This window comes from Urtica dioica, chromosome 1 (assembly GCF_054948205.1).
Source record: "Urtica dioica subsp. dioica isolate 48M chromosome 1, U.dioica_male_clone48M_v1_H2, whole genome shotgun sequence".
NCBI lineage: Eukaryota > Viridiplantae > Streptophyta > Magnoliopsida > Rosales > Urticaceae > Urtica > Urtica dioica.
The window spans coordinates 3203691-3219075 of record NC_142756.1 but is presented as its reverse complement, the minus strand read 5'-3'; the positions used below and the strand labels follow the sequence as shown (position 1 = coordinate 3219075).

The 15385-nt window shown below is 33.6% G+C and overlaps 3 protein-coding genes across 6 annotated transcripts; 1 reads left to right on the top strand and 2 right to left on the bottom strand.

The window, feature by feature from the left end:
- The first annotated feature begins 4031 nt into the window (after window positions 1-4031).
- Window positions 4032-5757, top strand: LOC149406403 (uncharacterized). Of its 2 annotated transcripts, none has more exons than XM_089626405.1 (3): window positions 4032-4229; window positions 4507-4660; window positions 5360-5757. In XM_089626405.1, exons 2-3 carry the CDS (start codon window positions 4509-4511, stop codon window positions 5427-5429), a joined length of 222 nt encoding a protein of 73 aa, XP_089482531.1. In that variant the 5' UTR covers window positions 4032-4229; window positions 4507-4508; the 3' UTR covers window positions 5430-5757. The 2 variants fall into 2 exon arrangements, with proteins under 2 accessions (XP_089482531.1, XP_089482525.1); XM_089626399.1 differs by having other exon boundaries at window positions 4071-4229; window positions 4498-4660.
- Window positions 5758-6608: 851 nt separating this feature from the next.
- Window positions 6609-9019, bottom strand: LOC149406402 (uncharacterized). 3 transcript variants are annotated; one of them, XM_089604168.1, is made up of 4 exons: window positions 8805-9019; window positions 7932-8381; window positions 7706-7842; window positions 6609-7152 (listed from the first exon to the last, which is right to left on the bottom strand). In XM_089604168.1, the coding sequence occupies exons 2-4, from the start codon at window positions 8330-8332 to the stop codon at window positions 6713-6715; spliced, it is 978 nt and encodes a 325-aa protein (XP_089460294.1). In that variant the 5' UTR covers window positions 8333-8381; window positions 8805-9019; the 3' UTR covers window positions 6609-6712. The 3 variants fall into 3 exon arrangements, with proteins under 3 accessions (XP_089460294.1, XP_089460356.1, XP_089460247.1); XM_089604230.1 differs by having other exon boundaries at window positions 8848-9019; XM_089604121.1 differs by lacking the exon at window positions 8805-9019 and adding an exon at window positions 8490-8784.
- A 2323-nt stretch (window positions 9020-11342) lies between these two features.
- Window positions 11343-14530, bottom strand: LOC149406401 (putative WRKY transcription factor 75). The gene is made up of 2 exons (XM_089604338.1): window positions 13977-14530; window positions 11343-11731 (listed from the first exon to the last, which is right to left on the bottom strand). The coding sequence occupies exons 1-2, from the start codon at window positions 14354-14356 to the stop codon at window positions 11554-11556; spliced, it is 558 nt and encodes a 185-aa protein (XP_089460464.1). The 5' UTR covers window positions 14357-14530; the 3' UTR covers window positions 11343-11553.
- Between the last annotated feature and the right edge of the window lie 855 nt (window positions 14531-15385).

The following is a 15385-nucleotide window of genomic DNA, read 5'->3' as shown; positions in this document are numbered from 1 at the left end:
ACCCAACTGTGTATTATGTACAATAAACTGAATATATAATGAATGTCTAGAGATGGTATTGTGTAGGGTCTTAGGATCCTAAAAACTATACTCTACCCACGAAAAAAATTTAAAATCATGTCATACCCATATCCGTTTATTTTAATGGGTCTGGATAATCTCTATAGAGTTTAGGGTAAACTCATGTGTATTTTTTGCCCATTTAATATATCACTTTTGTGTACCCATTTAATATATCACTTTTGTGAAACAAGTAAACATTTAAAAAAACAAAAAATTGGCTACGTAGACCACCTAAACTATAGGAATTGTAAATTAGGCAACCTTTGGTATATACCTTGTAAATGGCCAATTTGCATACGTGACAGCCTATTAACTATCTTTTTTACATGTTTGGCTGGGTTAAATAAGTCTTTTATTAATCTGTTAATAAGTTAACTTGGTTATTTACAAGAAATTAACCAAAAGTGGACTATATCTCAATTCACTATAACCGCGTGGCTATATAACTTAATAACAAAAAAAAATGCACTTAAATTCATAAATCAGGGAAGATACATGAAAATATTAGACTTTCTTATTATATACTACATATTTTTTTAAAAGAAATTATTATATTATAGGGATAGTATATTAGAATTCACGATGATACATGTATACAATTATAAATACTTTAATAATTTTAAATGGATATGTGTAGCGTATTTAAAAATCATACAATATTCGTACTCATATAATTTTTTAATGTGTAATACACTTATCTTATTTATTACTGTATATTCAGGTAAGACATTATTCATAATGAATAGAGTCTCGAGTACGCGGATAAAATTATCTGCCAAAGCTTATTATTATATACAAAGGTTCACTTGATTTATCTTTAAGAATGATCTTTGCTTATATATACATACAAATACTTACATATTTGAGACGTGTAATATTGTGATAATGGTGACTATGCATTGACACACGTATGTATATATATATATATATATATACACACACACACACACAAAAGTGATATATAAAGTGATGTAAAGTGGCGGAGGAGAACAATATAATCTGGACCAAGAGATGAATGTACTTTTTTCTTTGTATCCACAATCTTTATGGACTTAAGGTAATAATTAACACACTAGTTATAACTGTTATACTAATTAACTCTAAGAAAAAAGTTACGGTTTTTTTATTCTTCTTTTTTTTAAGTATTACGTTTGAAACGATTTAAAATACTCAATATCTAAAAATGTTTTTAAAACGCTATTTTTATTTTTGACTCTAGTTAAATTTCTTTACTGTTTAAAATTTTGTCTATAAGAAAATATTGTTTACGGTTTAAAACTTTATTTTTATTTTTTACTCTAGTTAAAAATACTCACTGTTTAAAATATTGTTTAGGACACTAGTTTTGCTATGCTCATTCCAAGAACAAGGATATTTAAAACTTGCAAAAATATTGATTAAAAAAGGGGAAAATATCAAGAGTATCTCTCTTGTTTAATCAAAGTACGAGATTTATCCATTCGATTTCTAGAAATATCAGACATATCTCTTCGGTTTAATAAAAATGACATACATCTCCCCTAAAAAAATGTTATATTACAAATATTACCCTTTTCGTTTATTTTTTACCAAAGATAATTTGAACTCCCCAAAATACCCTTAATAGAATAAATATTTATTTACTATTTTATTAAAAAAATAAAAAAATCTCTCTTTATAAAAAAATCCTTAACTTTTTATAAAGAAATCTTTTAATTTAATTTTTTTATATAAAATAGAAAATAAAAAATTATTTCATTAAGGGTATTTTGGGGAGTTCAATTTTTTTTTTTGGTAAAAAATAAACGAAAAGGGTGATATATGTAATATAACATATTTGTAAGGGAGATATATGTCAATTATATTAAACTGAATGAATATGTCTGATATTTCTGAAAACTGAATGTATAAATCGTGCATAACATAGGGGATATTGTTGATACTTTCCCTTAAAAAAATGTAAACTAATAAAAAATGAAAAAAAAATGTAAACGTTGCAGAAAATAATTGCTTACTATCGGTGTTTTATGGAATTAATTTTTTTTATTTTTATCGATATATGTAAAATAAGAGATGAAAATCGGTACATGTAATTTCTTCTACAATCATTTTTGTGACGAAGATATACCATACAAACCAAGGCTCTATGACAACTAATTTAGCTTAAACCAAAACTATCCTTCTAAAATTGTGAGTAAAACTAGAACACAATCACTGTACAACAAAACTTCTTTTCAACAGTTTACGTCTTAATCAAGCTAAAAATTTGATTGCTATGCTCAACATAAAAAATAAGATCTCATACTTTATAAATTCTCTTATGTATTGGCATTTTCCCAGAAAATAAAGGGATATCACAACTTGGTTTGCTATTCTCTTAGCCCCTCTTTTGTGCCCTTTCCGGAGAGAGCTATAATCCACCCTTTCGACTGGACATTGGTAACCACATACCAAATGTGTATATTGAGGATCAATATCTTAGTAGGAAAAAAAATAAAAAGGGTAATATGGAATTGGACCACGGTACAATTATGGCCAACTTTAGTATATATAGATGTGTTTGACTACAATAGAAGTAAAATTGGTTGGCCATTTAATTTACAGAGTGTGTGATTGGCACAAGACAAGACATGTATTGTGCTCATATATATTGGTTTGCTCATAGAATCCCATTCGCGTTTGGACCATGATAACTGGCATATGATGATCATAATTTTTCTCTGCGGTTTTTTTTCTTCTAAAAGTCATATGATAATAAAGTGTCCTTTTTTTTTTTTTTTTGGCATATGGATGATAGCATCCTATTTGTAACATAAAAAACAGACAACAAAAGCTTCATTGATATGCCATCCCTACCTAAAACTTTTAGAGTGTTTTTTAATGTTTCCTTGGCTGTTTATAGTTTAATTTAAAATAACGGAAAAATTATCTGAAATAAATTTTAAAAAAAATGAGTTCTTTATAGAATATTTGAAATTTTGAGAGAGTCACTACCTTCGAATGAGGTATTTGTAGAATTTGCCATTTATGTATTGGGCTGCTAAGATGGAAACATGACTTCTATTCAGCCCAGCCCATTATGTACTTGAGCCTGGTCCATCTAATGACCATTGATGCTGGAAAATTTATACAAAAACGCGAAGTGGAAATAGCGAAGAAATTTTTCATAATTTCTTATAATATTAAATGTTGAACTTTTTATTTTTCATAAATAGTTCTTTTAATTTTTGAAGTGTTCATTTTGTCCTCAATAATTATTAATCAAATTTCAATAACTGTTGACCGGATTTGAATATTTTGTTGACCAGATTTCAATCATTGTTGATCATATTTCTATATACCAATATTTTGAACTTGATTTGTTAACAAGATTTCAATAACTATTGATCAGATTTCAAAAAATGTTAACCAAATTTTTATAATTGCTAATCAGATTTTAATAACTGTTAACCAAATTTCAGTAACTGTTGACCAGATTTGAAACAAAAGGGTATTTTAACCAGAGAAAATAAAAACGGTTATTGCCAAAATATATTTAAAATATAAGTAATATACAAAAATGACCCGCAATTTAAACTAGTTATGCAACATCCTGTATATCAATCCCCATTTTTTTTTTATCTCTATAAATCAATTTTATGCAAAGTGTATCACACATACAATATTACAAAATTATGGACTCTAAAATAAAAATTAAACAATAATAAATTTTGATTAATTTATTGAAAATCTGAAAACATTAAATAATTTATTAAAAAATCTAAAACTATATTATTTTATTAAATAATTAATTTCATACGATTATTTTGTGTAATCTATATGTTCTTCTGATACAAAGGAACTAAATTACGCTCACTAGAAATTGTATTGTAATTCGCTACTAGTAGATATTTCATGTTGAATCAAAAGAAAAAAAAAGTTATAAATGTGTACAACTTTATTCATATAAAAAAAAAGTACAATCATAGAAAATAGAATTCTAGAAAATAATACGGGTTAAACTTGAGTGTGCAAATGTGATAAATTTAATTAAAGGTAAAAGTTGTATAAAAAGAAAATACAAAATCTCATGAACCACTGCGAATTCGCGCTCCTCTTCTCGATCATCCCCGTCGCCGCCTCTCACCGCCATAAAAGCCGACGCCGCTTCGTCGAGTTTTTTATCTCAGTTGATTGTTAATTTTTCGGTTGGTACTCTATATTGCTTTCTAGTTTAAGGGATGCGTTTCGTCTGATAATATGTTTTTGAGAAAAATAGAGGTTACGAACTGATTTAAATCCGTAGCGGTTTCATGCGCGTCTATGATTTCAACGAATCCATGAGTGTTTTTTTTTTTCCAATTTAGGGGTTCTTCGAAGCTTTTCACCTTTTTTTAGCTCGAAATGTTAAAATCAGTGAAAATTTTGATAAGTACCGTGAACTGTGTCAGTTTGATTGATTGGCCTGATTTACAGTTTCTGTAGAGATGGCGTTGACTAATTTCATCCTGACGGTCGCCGGAGTCAGCGCCGTGGTCCTTCTGATGAGGTCGGACGTCAAACAATCGGCGTCAATACTCCGCCGTAATGTCAAGCACATCAGGAATTGGCTCGAAGAAGAATCTGCCTCTGCATCCAAGTACTCTCTCTCTCTCTCTCTCACCTGATTGTGTGAATCTGTGCTGTCTATTGATACTGAACATGGCATTGAAGTTGATAATCTCGAATTGTTCTTTATAATTCTCAGTTCATTACTGAATATGCAACAATAGACTGGTTTTCTTGAAACAGTGAGTGAATTCAATAACAGGATTGTGTAACTTTTTTGGTTCCGAGCTGATGAAACATACCAAGTTAGATTGGTTTTACATTGGAAGTAGTTAATCTGGACCGTCTCTGTCAATGATCTAGGGCTGGAACTGGGTCGAAATCGGTTTGGTTTTAACTGTTCTAAATAACCGAATCCGAATTTTTCGGTTTCCAAAATTTGGACCAATAACCAGACCGGTTTAGTACAAAACCAAAATTTGATTGTCCAAATACACTTTTCTAAGACCAATATCTAGTTTTTGAAAATGGTTACATGTTTACCTGAAAACTAAAGCGGTCAGGATGGTCTGTACGATCAAACGACCAATAATCCGACCGGTTTGGTAGAAAACCAAAATTCGGTATCCAGCTTTTTTTTTTTAACTGATTTTGGGTTTATCTGAAAAATAAAGGGATTGGTTGGTGTGTACGATCAAACGACAGGGTTTCACGGATGTTATTTCTTCATTCGTGTTTGTGTGTTTGTAATGGTGTTTGGTAATATTGTGGTTCCGGGGTCAAATTTCAGGGCAGCGGAGAAGAGAATACCGAAGGAAGTGGAGTCAAAGACAGGGAAAGATGTTCCCAAGGAAGACTAGCATTAATTAGCAGCGTCCATGTAAATTACATACCAAGTGTTTGCTTACTCTTAACAGCTATGATATTTTTGTTTCATTTCCTCATCTTTGGTGGGGTTTTACTGAGTTGTTTTCTTGCCAAGAAAGCTACATTTAGGCTTTGCAAACAAAAAAAGCGTATATTATATAATTGGGGGTTTGATGTTGAGAAAATTAGTATCCCCTTCTTTTTTGTTGGCGAATATGGGTTTATCACTATTGTATTTTTAAAAGTTTTGAGCCCCTTTGCATAATCATGACCGAACCCAAAAACTTCTTTAAGAGCATTGAATTCATTATCTTTCAATTTTTTTTCTTTTTTATTATTCCTGGGGTGATTGCTGACTAGGATTGCAATCAAATTGCCGACGATTCTTTGCCTTTTGTGTGTGGGAATGATCTCAGCTCTGTGTCATCTGTTTCCTCTTCTAGTTTTATTTTTTTTATTCTGAGAGACTGCTTATAATGCACTCGCTCATTATATGAGAATAAGATCTCGAATCTCATCTTTTACACCAACATAATGGCATAGTCATACGAGATAATAAAATGACTCCTTTTTTAGATTTGTTTAATGATTTTCCTTCCGAGTATCTACGAAACTTTTTACTGTGTGAAGCAAGTGGTTTTTTGGTAATTATTGTCCGTTTGACTTTGGTTTCTCAATCATGTTTGTCTCCACTTGTGGAACCATCAATAGAAGATATAGACTAGTCGTAGTTGGTTTCTTTCTTAACCGTCTATATGTTTTTGTTTGATTTGTTCTCTTCAGGTTCATCCCAAAGACGTGTCTATTTCAAGGATTTTATTAATTATCATAATAATTAGTAATAACCAAGAGACAACGAAACTTGATTTCTCTTCTACCTCTTTGACGCCTGATTAGCTTTTTTTACCTACCACTGCACATGACTTGTTTTGTGTTGACTTGGAGAGCAACATTACTTTATGCTCGTTGACTAAGACATAGTCCCAAAATGTTCAGTAAAATCTAATTGTTGAAAAAACAAATGCGGAGCATATTTTTTTGATTCTGTTGTACTTGATGAGCAAGAGGTCAAGCAAAATCTAATTGTTTAACATGTTTTGAAAGAACACAAAACAACAACAAACACAACATCAAAAAATGTCTGGAAAAAAAAAAGTGGGGAAGCACTAGTCTTAAACCTTGAAATATTTTCTGAAATGTCTCTCTTTTTAAGGTAAGTTATTCGGAAATGAAACAAACCAAACCAAACCGAAACGAGAACGAGAGAGCGGAGTAACTAATCCAGCGAGATCGGGAGCATATGGAGAGACCCTCCGTGTTCCAACAGGGTGTCCGGTCCCACGCGGAGAGCGTAGTACGGGGAACTATTCGGGAAATGATCCGGTACAGCCCCGCCTAGGGGATCGCCGTAGTCGACGAGTCGAACGGGTCGGTTTCCGTTCGGGTGTTGTGGTGCTGGATTAGTTGACAGAAGATAGAGAGCACGTCCGCCGGAGTCAATCGGCAGAGATACTTCTTCATCGCTCGATGACGACACCAGTCTCGGAGGCGGTGTCGGCTCGAACAGGTTATTTGGTCCTTCATTTCCGTTAATGAAAGTCCGAGGACTGTATAGCCACGATTCCGATTCGGGTTTTGGATCCACGGGCCAAACGCTAGTTTTCACGCTAGCCGTTGCATATACATGAGGATTCCCAAAGTGTAACATTCTTGGCCCTAATAAGAAGAGTGAATAGAGAAAGGGAGAGCTTAAGTATATGACCTTCATATCATATGTCTTTAACCTAATTATCTAATAATTAAGACAATATGTATGCGCTATACTATGAAAGAGCTAGACACGGTTTTCTTCAGTCACAAGTGAGAGTTTATTAATAAAACTTGCGTGGTACTGCCCATGTTTTATTTTTTTGAAGAAAAAAAAATAGCTAGGCACGAATGGAACTATATTTTTAATATTTGAATGATTGAGCTATAATTATAACTGAAAGAAGTCGTTAGCTTATTTTAAAGAGTTTATTCAAATAAAAAAATATCCCTGATTTTTTATAAAAAAAAATGACTACTGATTTTTAATTAGAAGAATAACGAGCATAATAAGAAGAGGGAGAAAAGAAAAGTTGTGTTTGGTTGATTGCAAAATAATAAGTTAAAAATAATTTTAAGATCAAAATTAGGTATAAATGGAGCGAGTATTTTTCAGAAAATATTTTGGTCACTCTATATATATATATATGTCCACATATTAATGGGTTGATAAAAGTGGTACCTTTGTAACCAGAAAGGAAGTTTTTGGAAGTGAAGTAAAGAGGGTCGGGCTGAGACTTTCTCCGGCGGCGATTGTGTCCGTCGAGCCGTTTCCTACAGCTTCTCTTCACATCATCAAACTCCCCAAGAGAGTGGAACCTAAAAAACACACACAATATCAAAAAACCAAAACCAAACCATAAAATAAAAAAAATAATAATAAATGGTTAAAAAAGAGAAATTTGTACCTACTGCACTGTTGGCAGAATCTCTTCTCTTGACCCTTGACGACAACAATGGGAGTCTTGGAGTGTCTCTCGCAGACCCTGTGTCGCCGGTGATAGTCTCGGCAGCCGGTGAGATCCGCCGCGCAACCGTCCACGAGGCACGTCGTCTTCTGGGCCCCGATCCCCCGCTTATTCTGCGCCGAGGCCGGGCTCTGGACCACCGTTGGATCGTTGGCCCGGCCCGGTGATTGAGACGATGATGATGCGCCTTGTGGCGGCTGCGATGTTGGCGGCGGTGTTGCTGAGCTGGTGAAGTCGAGCAACACCAGATCATGATCGTGAACATGAACATGATCGTCCAATTCCAGATGATGATCGGTACTGCTTGATTCCCACACGAAATCCTGCAAATCCCACTCCATTATTTCAACATCTATGGTCTCTTCAATCTCTTGATCCCAAGGAATTTTCCTAATACACACACCAAAAAAAAAAAAAAAAAAAATTAGTTGACCCAATCAAGATCATCAAACTACTTTTTTTTTTTGGTGAAGGCTGTGATGGTGTAAAAGAGCATACATTCATGTAGTAGTGATAAGAAGATATAAAACACCGAAAGAAAAAAGATTTTTTTTGTCCAATGAAAGTGTAGCAAAAATATGTTCTTATTGTTGGTCTACTCTGATAGCATTGAAGGTGAAAAGGATTTGCACACTTATATATATGTTGATCATGTTGGAATTATATCCAGATAATAAGAAAAAAATTGATGAGATAAACAAAACAATAAAAGAAGGAAAAAAAAAATATAATTATTGAGGCAATGAAAGGGAATGGAAAAATTAGTTGCAAATAGGATGAAAAGAACAGGTAGGAGAAGAAGAGAAGGACCACCTGAGAGATGGGTTGAGAGAGAGATTAGTTTAGTGAGACTCACTTGTTTTCTGTTTGTCCCTTTCCCTTTCCTTTCTTTAATTTCCAGGTCCACCTTGGATTTCTAAATCAGGTGAGATATGAGTTGGACAAATAAATAATAAATCACACACTGAAGGAAAAAATAATAATAATTTCAGAATTTGGCAAAGAGCATAGAAAGAAAGAGAGAGAAAGTGAATGGTAAAGAGAGAGACAGGTATGGTGTTGCTTTCAACTTTCTAGACAATAGGGCTAATATTTTATTTAATCTCTGTGTGGAAGAAAAAAGGAGCTAGGGAATCAAGAATGTAGCCAGGCCAAGCACATATTTTTGTCTATCTTATAATTTATTTATATATAAAATGCTTTATATAATAAATTCAGTACTTTCACAATCCATGGCACCAATACTAATATTTTCCGCAAAGAATTTAGCCCCCCCCTAAATCTCAATTTAAAAGACTACTAGTTGCACTGGTGTTGTGTGGTTTGTGGCGATATATAATTAATTAATATATATCAAAGATAAGCACTATATAGTTTTCTAGCAAATTAGTCATTATTTTTCAAAATATAACATAAGAAATAAGCAAGGAAAGCCACTGTTTTTCATGGTTTCGGCTCAAACAAGTCGTTGTTAGCATATACTAATTCTATAATTACGTATCTTTGTCACCTAGAACAATTTGGAGGCTTATCTCACTCGTTACGTAGGTAGGTATTACGTATAATTGCGAAGAGGAAATTAATTATTTCTTACATTATTCAAGGCCAGATAGGATCTGAATAACACTTGCTTAACTTTTAGTTTTGTGTCACTGCACAACTAATTTATGTTTTCTATACGTACGTATTTGAAATCTAGATTGTGTTATAGATTTTATGTACGTACGTACGTAGTAAATATACACATGATAATAATACAGGCTTTTTTGTCTATGACGAAAAGATATCCACTTTTTGGTGCTGCTATATATATAGACTACTAGTCCATAGCTAGGTTAGCTAGAAATAGACCCTAACAACTAATTAGTATAGGCTATCATCTACTAATGGTTTATGATTAGAAGGCCCATAACTAATCATATATGTGTCTTTCTTCTTCTAGCCCAGATATCCTGAGGGTACTGAAACCGAATCCATCAACCCATGACTTAGTTTTAATACTATTACTATATATAGGCAATTGGGACTATAAAAATACTATATGTAATACTTTTATACTTTAGTTCTGTTAGTTAGATGTACGGACTGCGAGATCTGGAAATTATTGTATAGAACTTCTCTCTACAATGTAATTACTTTACAATGTAAGCTATCAAAATAATAATATTAATAAGAAAGAAAACGGACATGTATACATTTCTGGAAACTAGGGTTTTTTCTCTCTAAACCTCTTCTTCTCCTTGTAGCAGCCGCCGCCGCCCCCCAGGATGCTGCTCGCCGGCGTGCTCTCAGCCACGGCGTCGGTCCTGGGGGGAGCCCAGCCCTCGACCCAGCACTTGAACTCCGTCCTCAAGATCCGCTTCTCTCGCCGGAGCCACGTCCGCGCCGGCCTAGACCTCTTCAGAACGGCGCACAAGCACGGCGTCGACCCGGACACGGAGTCCCACAACATAGCGTTGCGAGGCCTGGGTTTGAACGGCGATCTCAGCGTCGCCTACAAGGTGTTCAACGAAATGCCCAAGAGAGGCCTCGCCCCGGACCCTCCCCCCTCCGACCCCCGTGACGTCCCCGGCACCGGTTCAGCCCCGACGGTGTGGACTAGCGTGTTTCGGACGTGCACAGCGAGTCCCTCCCTCTCGTGTGTAGATCCGAAGCTCCGACATGGTCCCGTCGACCCCGATCCTTATGGTCCCTCTCGGATGGAATCGCTGGAGGTGCTCCGTGCCACGGGTTCGAGCCATCGAAGCTTGATGCCGAGTGACAGTTGTGGCTCGTCGACGTTCGCGACGCGGTCGTGCTCGCTGCAGATCTTGGGTGAGGGTGTCTGCCTGTTTTTAGTTTGTTTTGGTTTTAGTTTTTTAGTTTGTTTTTCTGGTGTTGGAATGAACCTATCCTTTTATTGTTATGCTTTGTTTTGTGTTGGACTCGGATTAGCCGTAGTTCCCTTTCCCGTAGTGGATTTCCTGTTAGGTTTTTATCTATGCAGGTTGAAGAGCCACCCTATTCGTGGTTATCGGACCAAGTTTGGTTGGATTTTTCCATCGCCATTCTTTGGGTTTTTTAACGAGCCTCTTGTGTGCTCTATTGGTGCTTGTAATTCTTCCCGTTGTCGGAAGTTTGCACATATCGTACTTTTACTGGAAGTTAGTGTTAGATTCACCTCGACTTAGGTCTTGGTAATCCATGTACTAAGGTGTTATTTTCCTGTATTGATGGGTTTTTTACCCAATATTAATGGAAAATCCGTGTTATTAAAAAAATAATAATAATAAGAAAGAAAACGTACTACGTTTTGACCCTTTTTTGTGAACATGTTCTCGTGCTGTCAGAGAATTATCTAATACAGATACATCAAATTACAACTAATTAATATGTCTCAATAAAAGAATCCTAATGGATATTATAAATCCTAAAACAAACAAACAAAAAAAAAAGATACAACTATGCTTGTATATTATTTATTGCATACTCGTATATATTTAGAAAGTGTGCACGTATATTTAAGTAATATATATGTATACGTACGGACGTGTGTTGTGGCCAGGTAAATTAAAAGGAATGGTTAAATGGGATTGTAGATATGCATTTCATTCAAGATGTGTTCGAAATTGTCAGTGTGCTTCTCAATGGGGTGAGTGTGTATTCCTTCATACGTTGTCACCACAACTCCTTCGTCTTTGCTTAGCCTTTGCACTTGCTTCTTCACATTGCATCCTTGATGTGTACACCTATAATAGCTCCTATAGATCAATATGAAAATATATAATTAGTTAATACGTGTATATATATATACACACACTCAGGGAAGGTGCTAGAAAAGCTCATCAAGGGGGCTAATTTACAAATTTTTAGATAAAAAAAATTAGTCCAAAAGTGCAAAAAAAAAAAAAAAAATTATTGAGATCTGTAACTCCGTTCATGTATACATTGTAATTGAATTTCATTACTTCGTGTAATTATAGGCGTCAATATATATATCACATAAAGAACTAAGCTATTTGAAATTTAGTCAAAATTATAATTCTTAGCAAACTAAAACAGTTTTTTTTTTTAGATAAATTTTTTGATATGTATCTAACATAATTATGGATGCTTGCAATTTCTTTTTTTGTAAATTTGTCTATTTCATTAATTTTAGATTTACTATTTTGTAAATTTATTAACTTCAATTGACTATTTACCAAGAAGACCCCTATGCAAAGTCAGACGAAGGTGAGAGGGCACATGGCCCCTAAAAAGTAAGAACAAAAATATATGTTAGTAATATATACAAATATTAAAAATATTTTAAAAAATTTGTGTGTTATTTTTTTTTTCTCCAAACAAATTTAAATGTAATACATGCTATAGTGCCTATTTTATAAGTAACATGAGATTTTATCTCAAAATTAATTGACACTGAGAGGATTAAACCATAAACTTTATAAGAAGTACAAATGATACATCCCTAATCGATATGGGGGGAGAAATACACTATATTTATGTTCAATTGGAGCGTGAATTTTATAAAAAAAAAACAGATTGTCCTAACATCAAAAATAAGTTTAGCTTTGATACTATGTTGAAGTATCATAAAGTTCTGTCTAAAATCATGAGTTTTATAAGGAGCAATGATCCCATAATGCCTATACGTAGGGTCCTAATGATAATATATTTGTTGGCATGTCAAGTGTCTACAAACTATATGTATATATATCCATAAGCGCGGGAGCACACATACCCTATATATATAATATGCCGTTTGGTCTCTAAAATTTCAGGACTTAGTATGTTAGTTAGTAGTTATAAACACTAATTTGAAATCTCATGCTTATATATGAGAATTACTAGCAATTTATTTGAACAATAAAAAAATAACTCAATTCATGTCTACGTCTCTAGTGTATCGTGTATGTTTTTTTTAGACTTTTCCTCAGTTGTTAGATAATTTATTAATTAAAATTTAACGTATGAGATTTAAATTAGTTATATGCCGAACTCCTCGTAATATCTTAAAGTTCTCAACCATACATATGGATATATGCACTTTTACGCTTCTATACAACGATTTTTGCTTCTATATCTTACCCTAACTTTATTGTAGTAATAATTAATCTTTTGATCGTTAGTGAATTTCAATTATCTAGCCTTCAGTTGTTAGTCCTTTTGACCGGTTTATGGCTAAGGTAAGAAAACGTTTTCCTGTTTCAGTCCATGTATATACATGCACGATTTAACTACAATCGTAATTGTGTACTTGAGAATCTGTGAATGTGATTATTATAGTGAAACCAGGTTACACAAATGTTTTTTTTTTTTTTTTACTATAAACCCTAACTGAATAGATCTACAGTTTCTGCGATCTCTACATCTCGTACAAAACTAGCTTATCAATATACTCAGTTCAATATGTCCTGGATTAGTCTGCCTAATAGTTAATCTCCATATATAAATACATACAACTATATATATAGCTACATATATATGTGTAGTATAAAATCACGGAACGGCTATAGCAGAATCATTAATAGACTACACAAGATCGAATTGCTTATGTAAATGCAGCGACTATTAATATTGTGTATGATTATCTGAAAAACCCTAAATTTCGATTAATAAAAAAACTCGTGCTCCACTATAAGTAAACTTATCTTCTAGATGTATTATTCTATTGCGTAGATAGAATTATACTATGGGAACACCCATCTAACATTCTGGAAAAAAAAAAAAAAAAAAATTAGTAGTACATATTTTGTGGGGTCTATATTGTTAATAATTTAGCTTATCTAATCAACATATGTGCTGGTAATAATTACCATATCTAAATATTAGTGACCACAAAAATAAAATCTCTTTGGATCCATCATGAAGATCGAGAGAGAGATCTAGCAATGATCGCACAAACATACAAAACGAGATTAAAAAAAAAAAAAAAAAACGTCGATCCCCAGAAATATATACGTAATAAGTAATAACCTAATACTATTATTAATAAATAATAATCACCTGGGAAAGTTGTTGTTTTTGACGGCCTTCTGGCCGTACTTTCTCCACCGATAACCGTCGTCGAGTATATCGACCTGACTTCTCGTCTGGAAAGCGTATTTCGGCTTCTTTATCTTCTTCTCTCCTTTCTTGACGACCATCGTCTTATTTCCATCGCCACCGCTCGAAGACTTTTCTTCTTCTTGATCTTCTTTCTCTTCTTCTCTGTTGTTGTTGCCGATCATTATTCCGTGACCGTGGTCAAAGTCACCGTTCACCGCGCGGCTGATCTGATGGCGGTTGGTGGCAAAACCGTAATTATCGCTCTGTAGTTGCTGAGAGCTCATTCCGATGGTATTATTCGATGAGGAGCAAGGGAAGAACATCTGGTAATTCTCCATTTGATTAATTTTATATTATTTTTGCTGGGTTATAACTTATATATATAGAGGGAGAGAGAGAGAGAGAGAGAGAGAGAATGAAAATATAAAAGGCGTTTGAGAAAGATGAGGAAAACGAAGAAGAGAAGAAAGAAAGAATGAATTGACAAATTTTGGAGTGAAGCTACTATTGTAAAGCACACACGCATTAGCGACCTAGGCGGCTAATTTATGTAAAAAATAAAAAATTAAAAGAAAATGTAAATTCATTATGAAGCTGCTTTTTATTACGTCATTATATAGAGATGACGTGAAGTAATAAATCATATATATAATTTTCATCAAAGACGTAGATGTATGCATATACAAAGAGAAAGTTATACATAATATAACAAATATGTATATATATATATATAAGTGTGTCGTAAAAAACACGAAAATGGTCTCCGGAATCAAGAAAAAGAAAAGCATTCATCAGCGCAAAGATTTGTTCAGAGAAAGAAGAAAAAAGTGAGATTTACAAATTGAGGCGGCTCTTCTTCATCATTAGGAGTGCGACATTAATTCCATTATTTATTAATTTTTAAGCATTTAGGCTAGTTAGCCATTTTAGCTAATTCTAATTAACCAATGTCTATTTTCCATATCAAACTTATAACTCAACCTGGCTTAACGGAATAATCGGTCTTCCAATAAGCCGATAAGGACGGCTTAATGGCTTAACGGAAATTTTTCTTCCGTTAAGCCATTAAGCCGTTTCCGTTTCTTATTGGAAGGCATTATTCCGTTAAGCCAATAAGCCGTTTTGATTTCAATTAAAATGTAAAATCAAGAGGACTAAAATGTTGCGTTTTTAATAAAAAGGGTTAAAATGTAAATCGAGACGTTTTTGTTTTAAGTAAGAAACGTGGACGGAACCACGAAAATTTTATTAATGAACCCTCACTTGTGGCGGAGGAAAACCGTGGTTACAATAAATATCATAAAAAGAAAAATAAAACGAAAGGATTACAAATATTCAAGAAACGGGATTATATCCTCATGTTTTCT

Excerpts from the sequence above, each read along its gene's own strand:
- LOC149406403 (XM_089626405.1), top strand. The coding sequence starts at position 4,509 with ATGGCGTTGACTAATTTCATCCTGACGGTCGCCGGAGTCAGCGCCGTG. Across the intron at positions 4,661-5,359 it reads GAATCTGCCTCTGCATCCAA|GGCAGCGGAGAAGAGAATAC; the intron begins GTACTCTCTCTC and ends GTCAAATTTCAG.
- LOC149406402 (XM_089604121.1), bottom strand. Across the intron at positions 7,843-7,931 it reads TTCTGCCAACAGTGCAGTAG|GTTCCACTCTCTTGGGGAGT; the intron begins GTACAAATTTCT and ends TGTGTTTTTTAG. Across the intron at positions 7,153-7,705 it reads CTTCCTTTCTGGTTACAAAG|GGCCAAGAATGTTACACTTT; the intron begins GTACCACTTTTA and ends TCTTCTTATTAG.
- LOC149406401 (XM_089604338.1), bottom strand. The coding sequence starts at position 14,356 with ATGGAGAATTACCAGATGTTCTTCCCTTGCTCCTCATCGAATAATACC. Across the intron at positions 11,732-13,976 it reads AAAAACAACAACTTTCCCAG|GAGCTATTATAGGTGTACAC; the intron begins GTGATTATTATT and ends ATTGATCTATAG.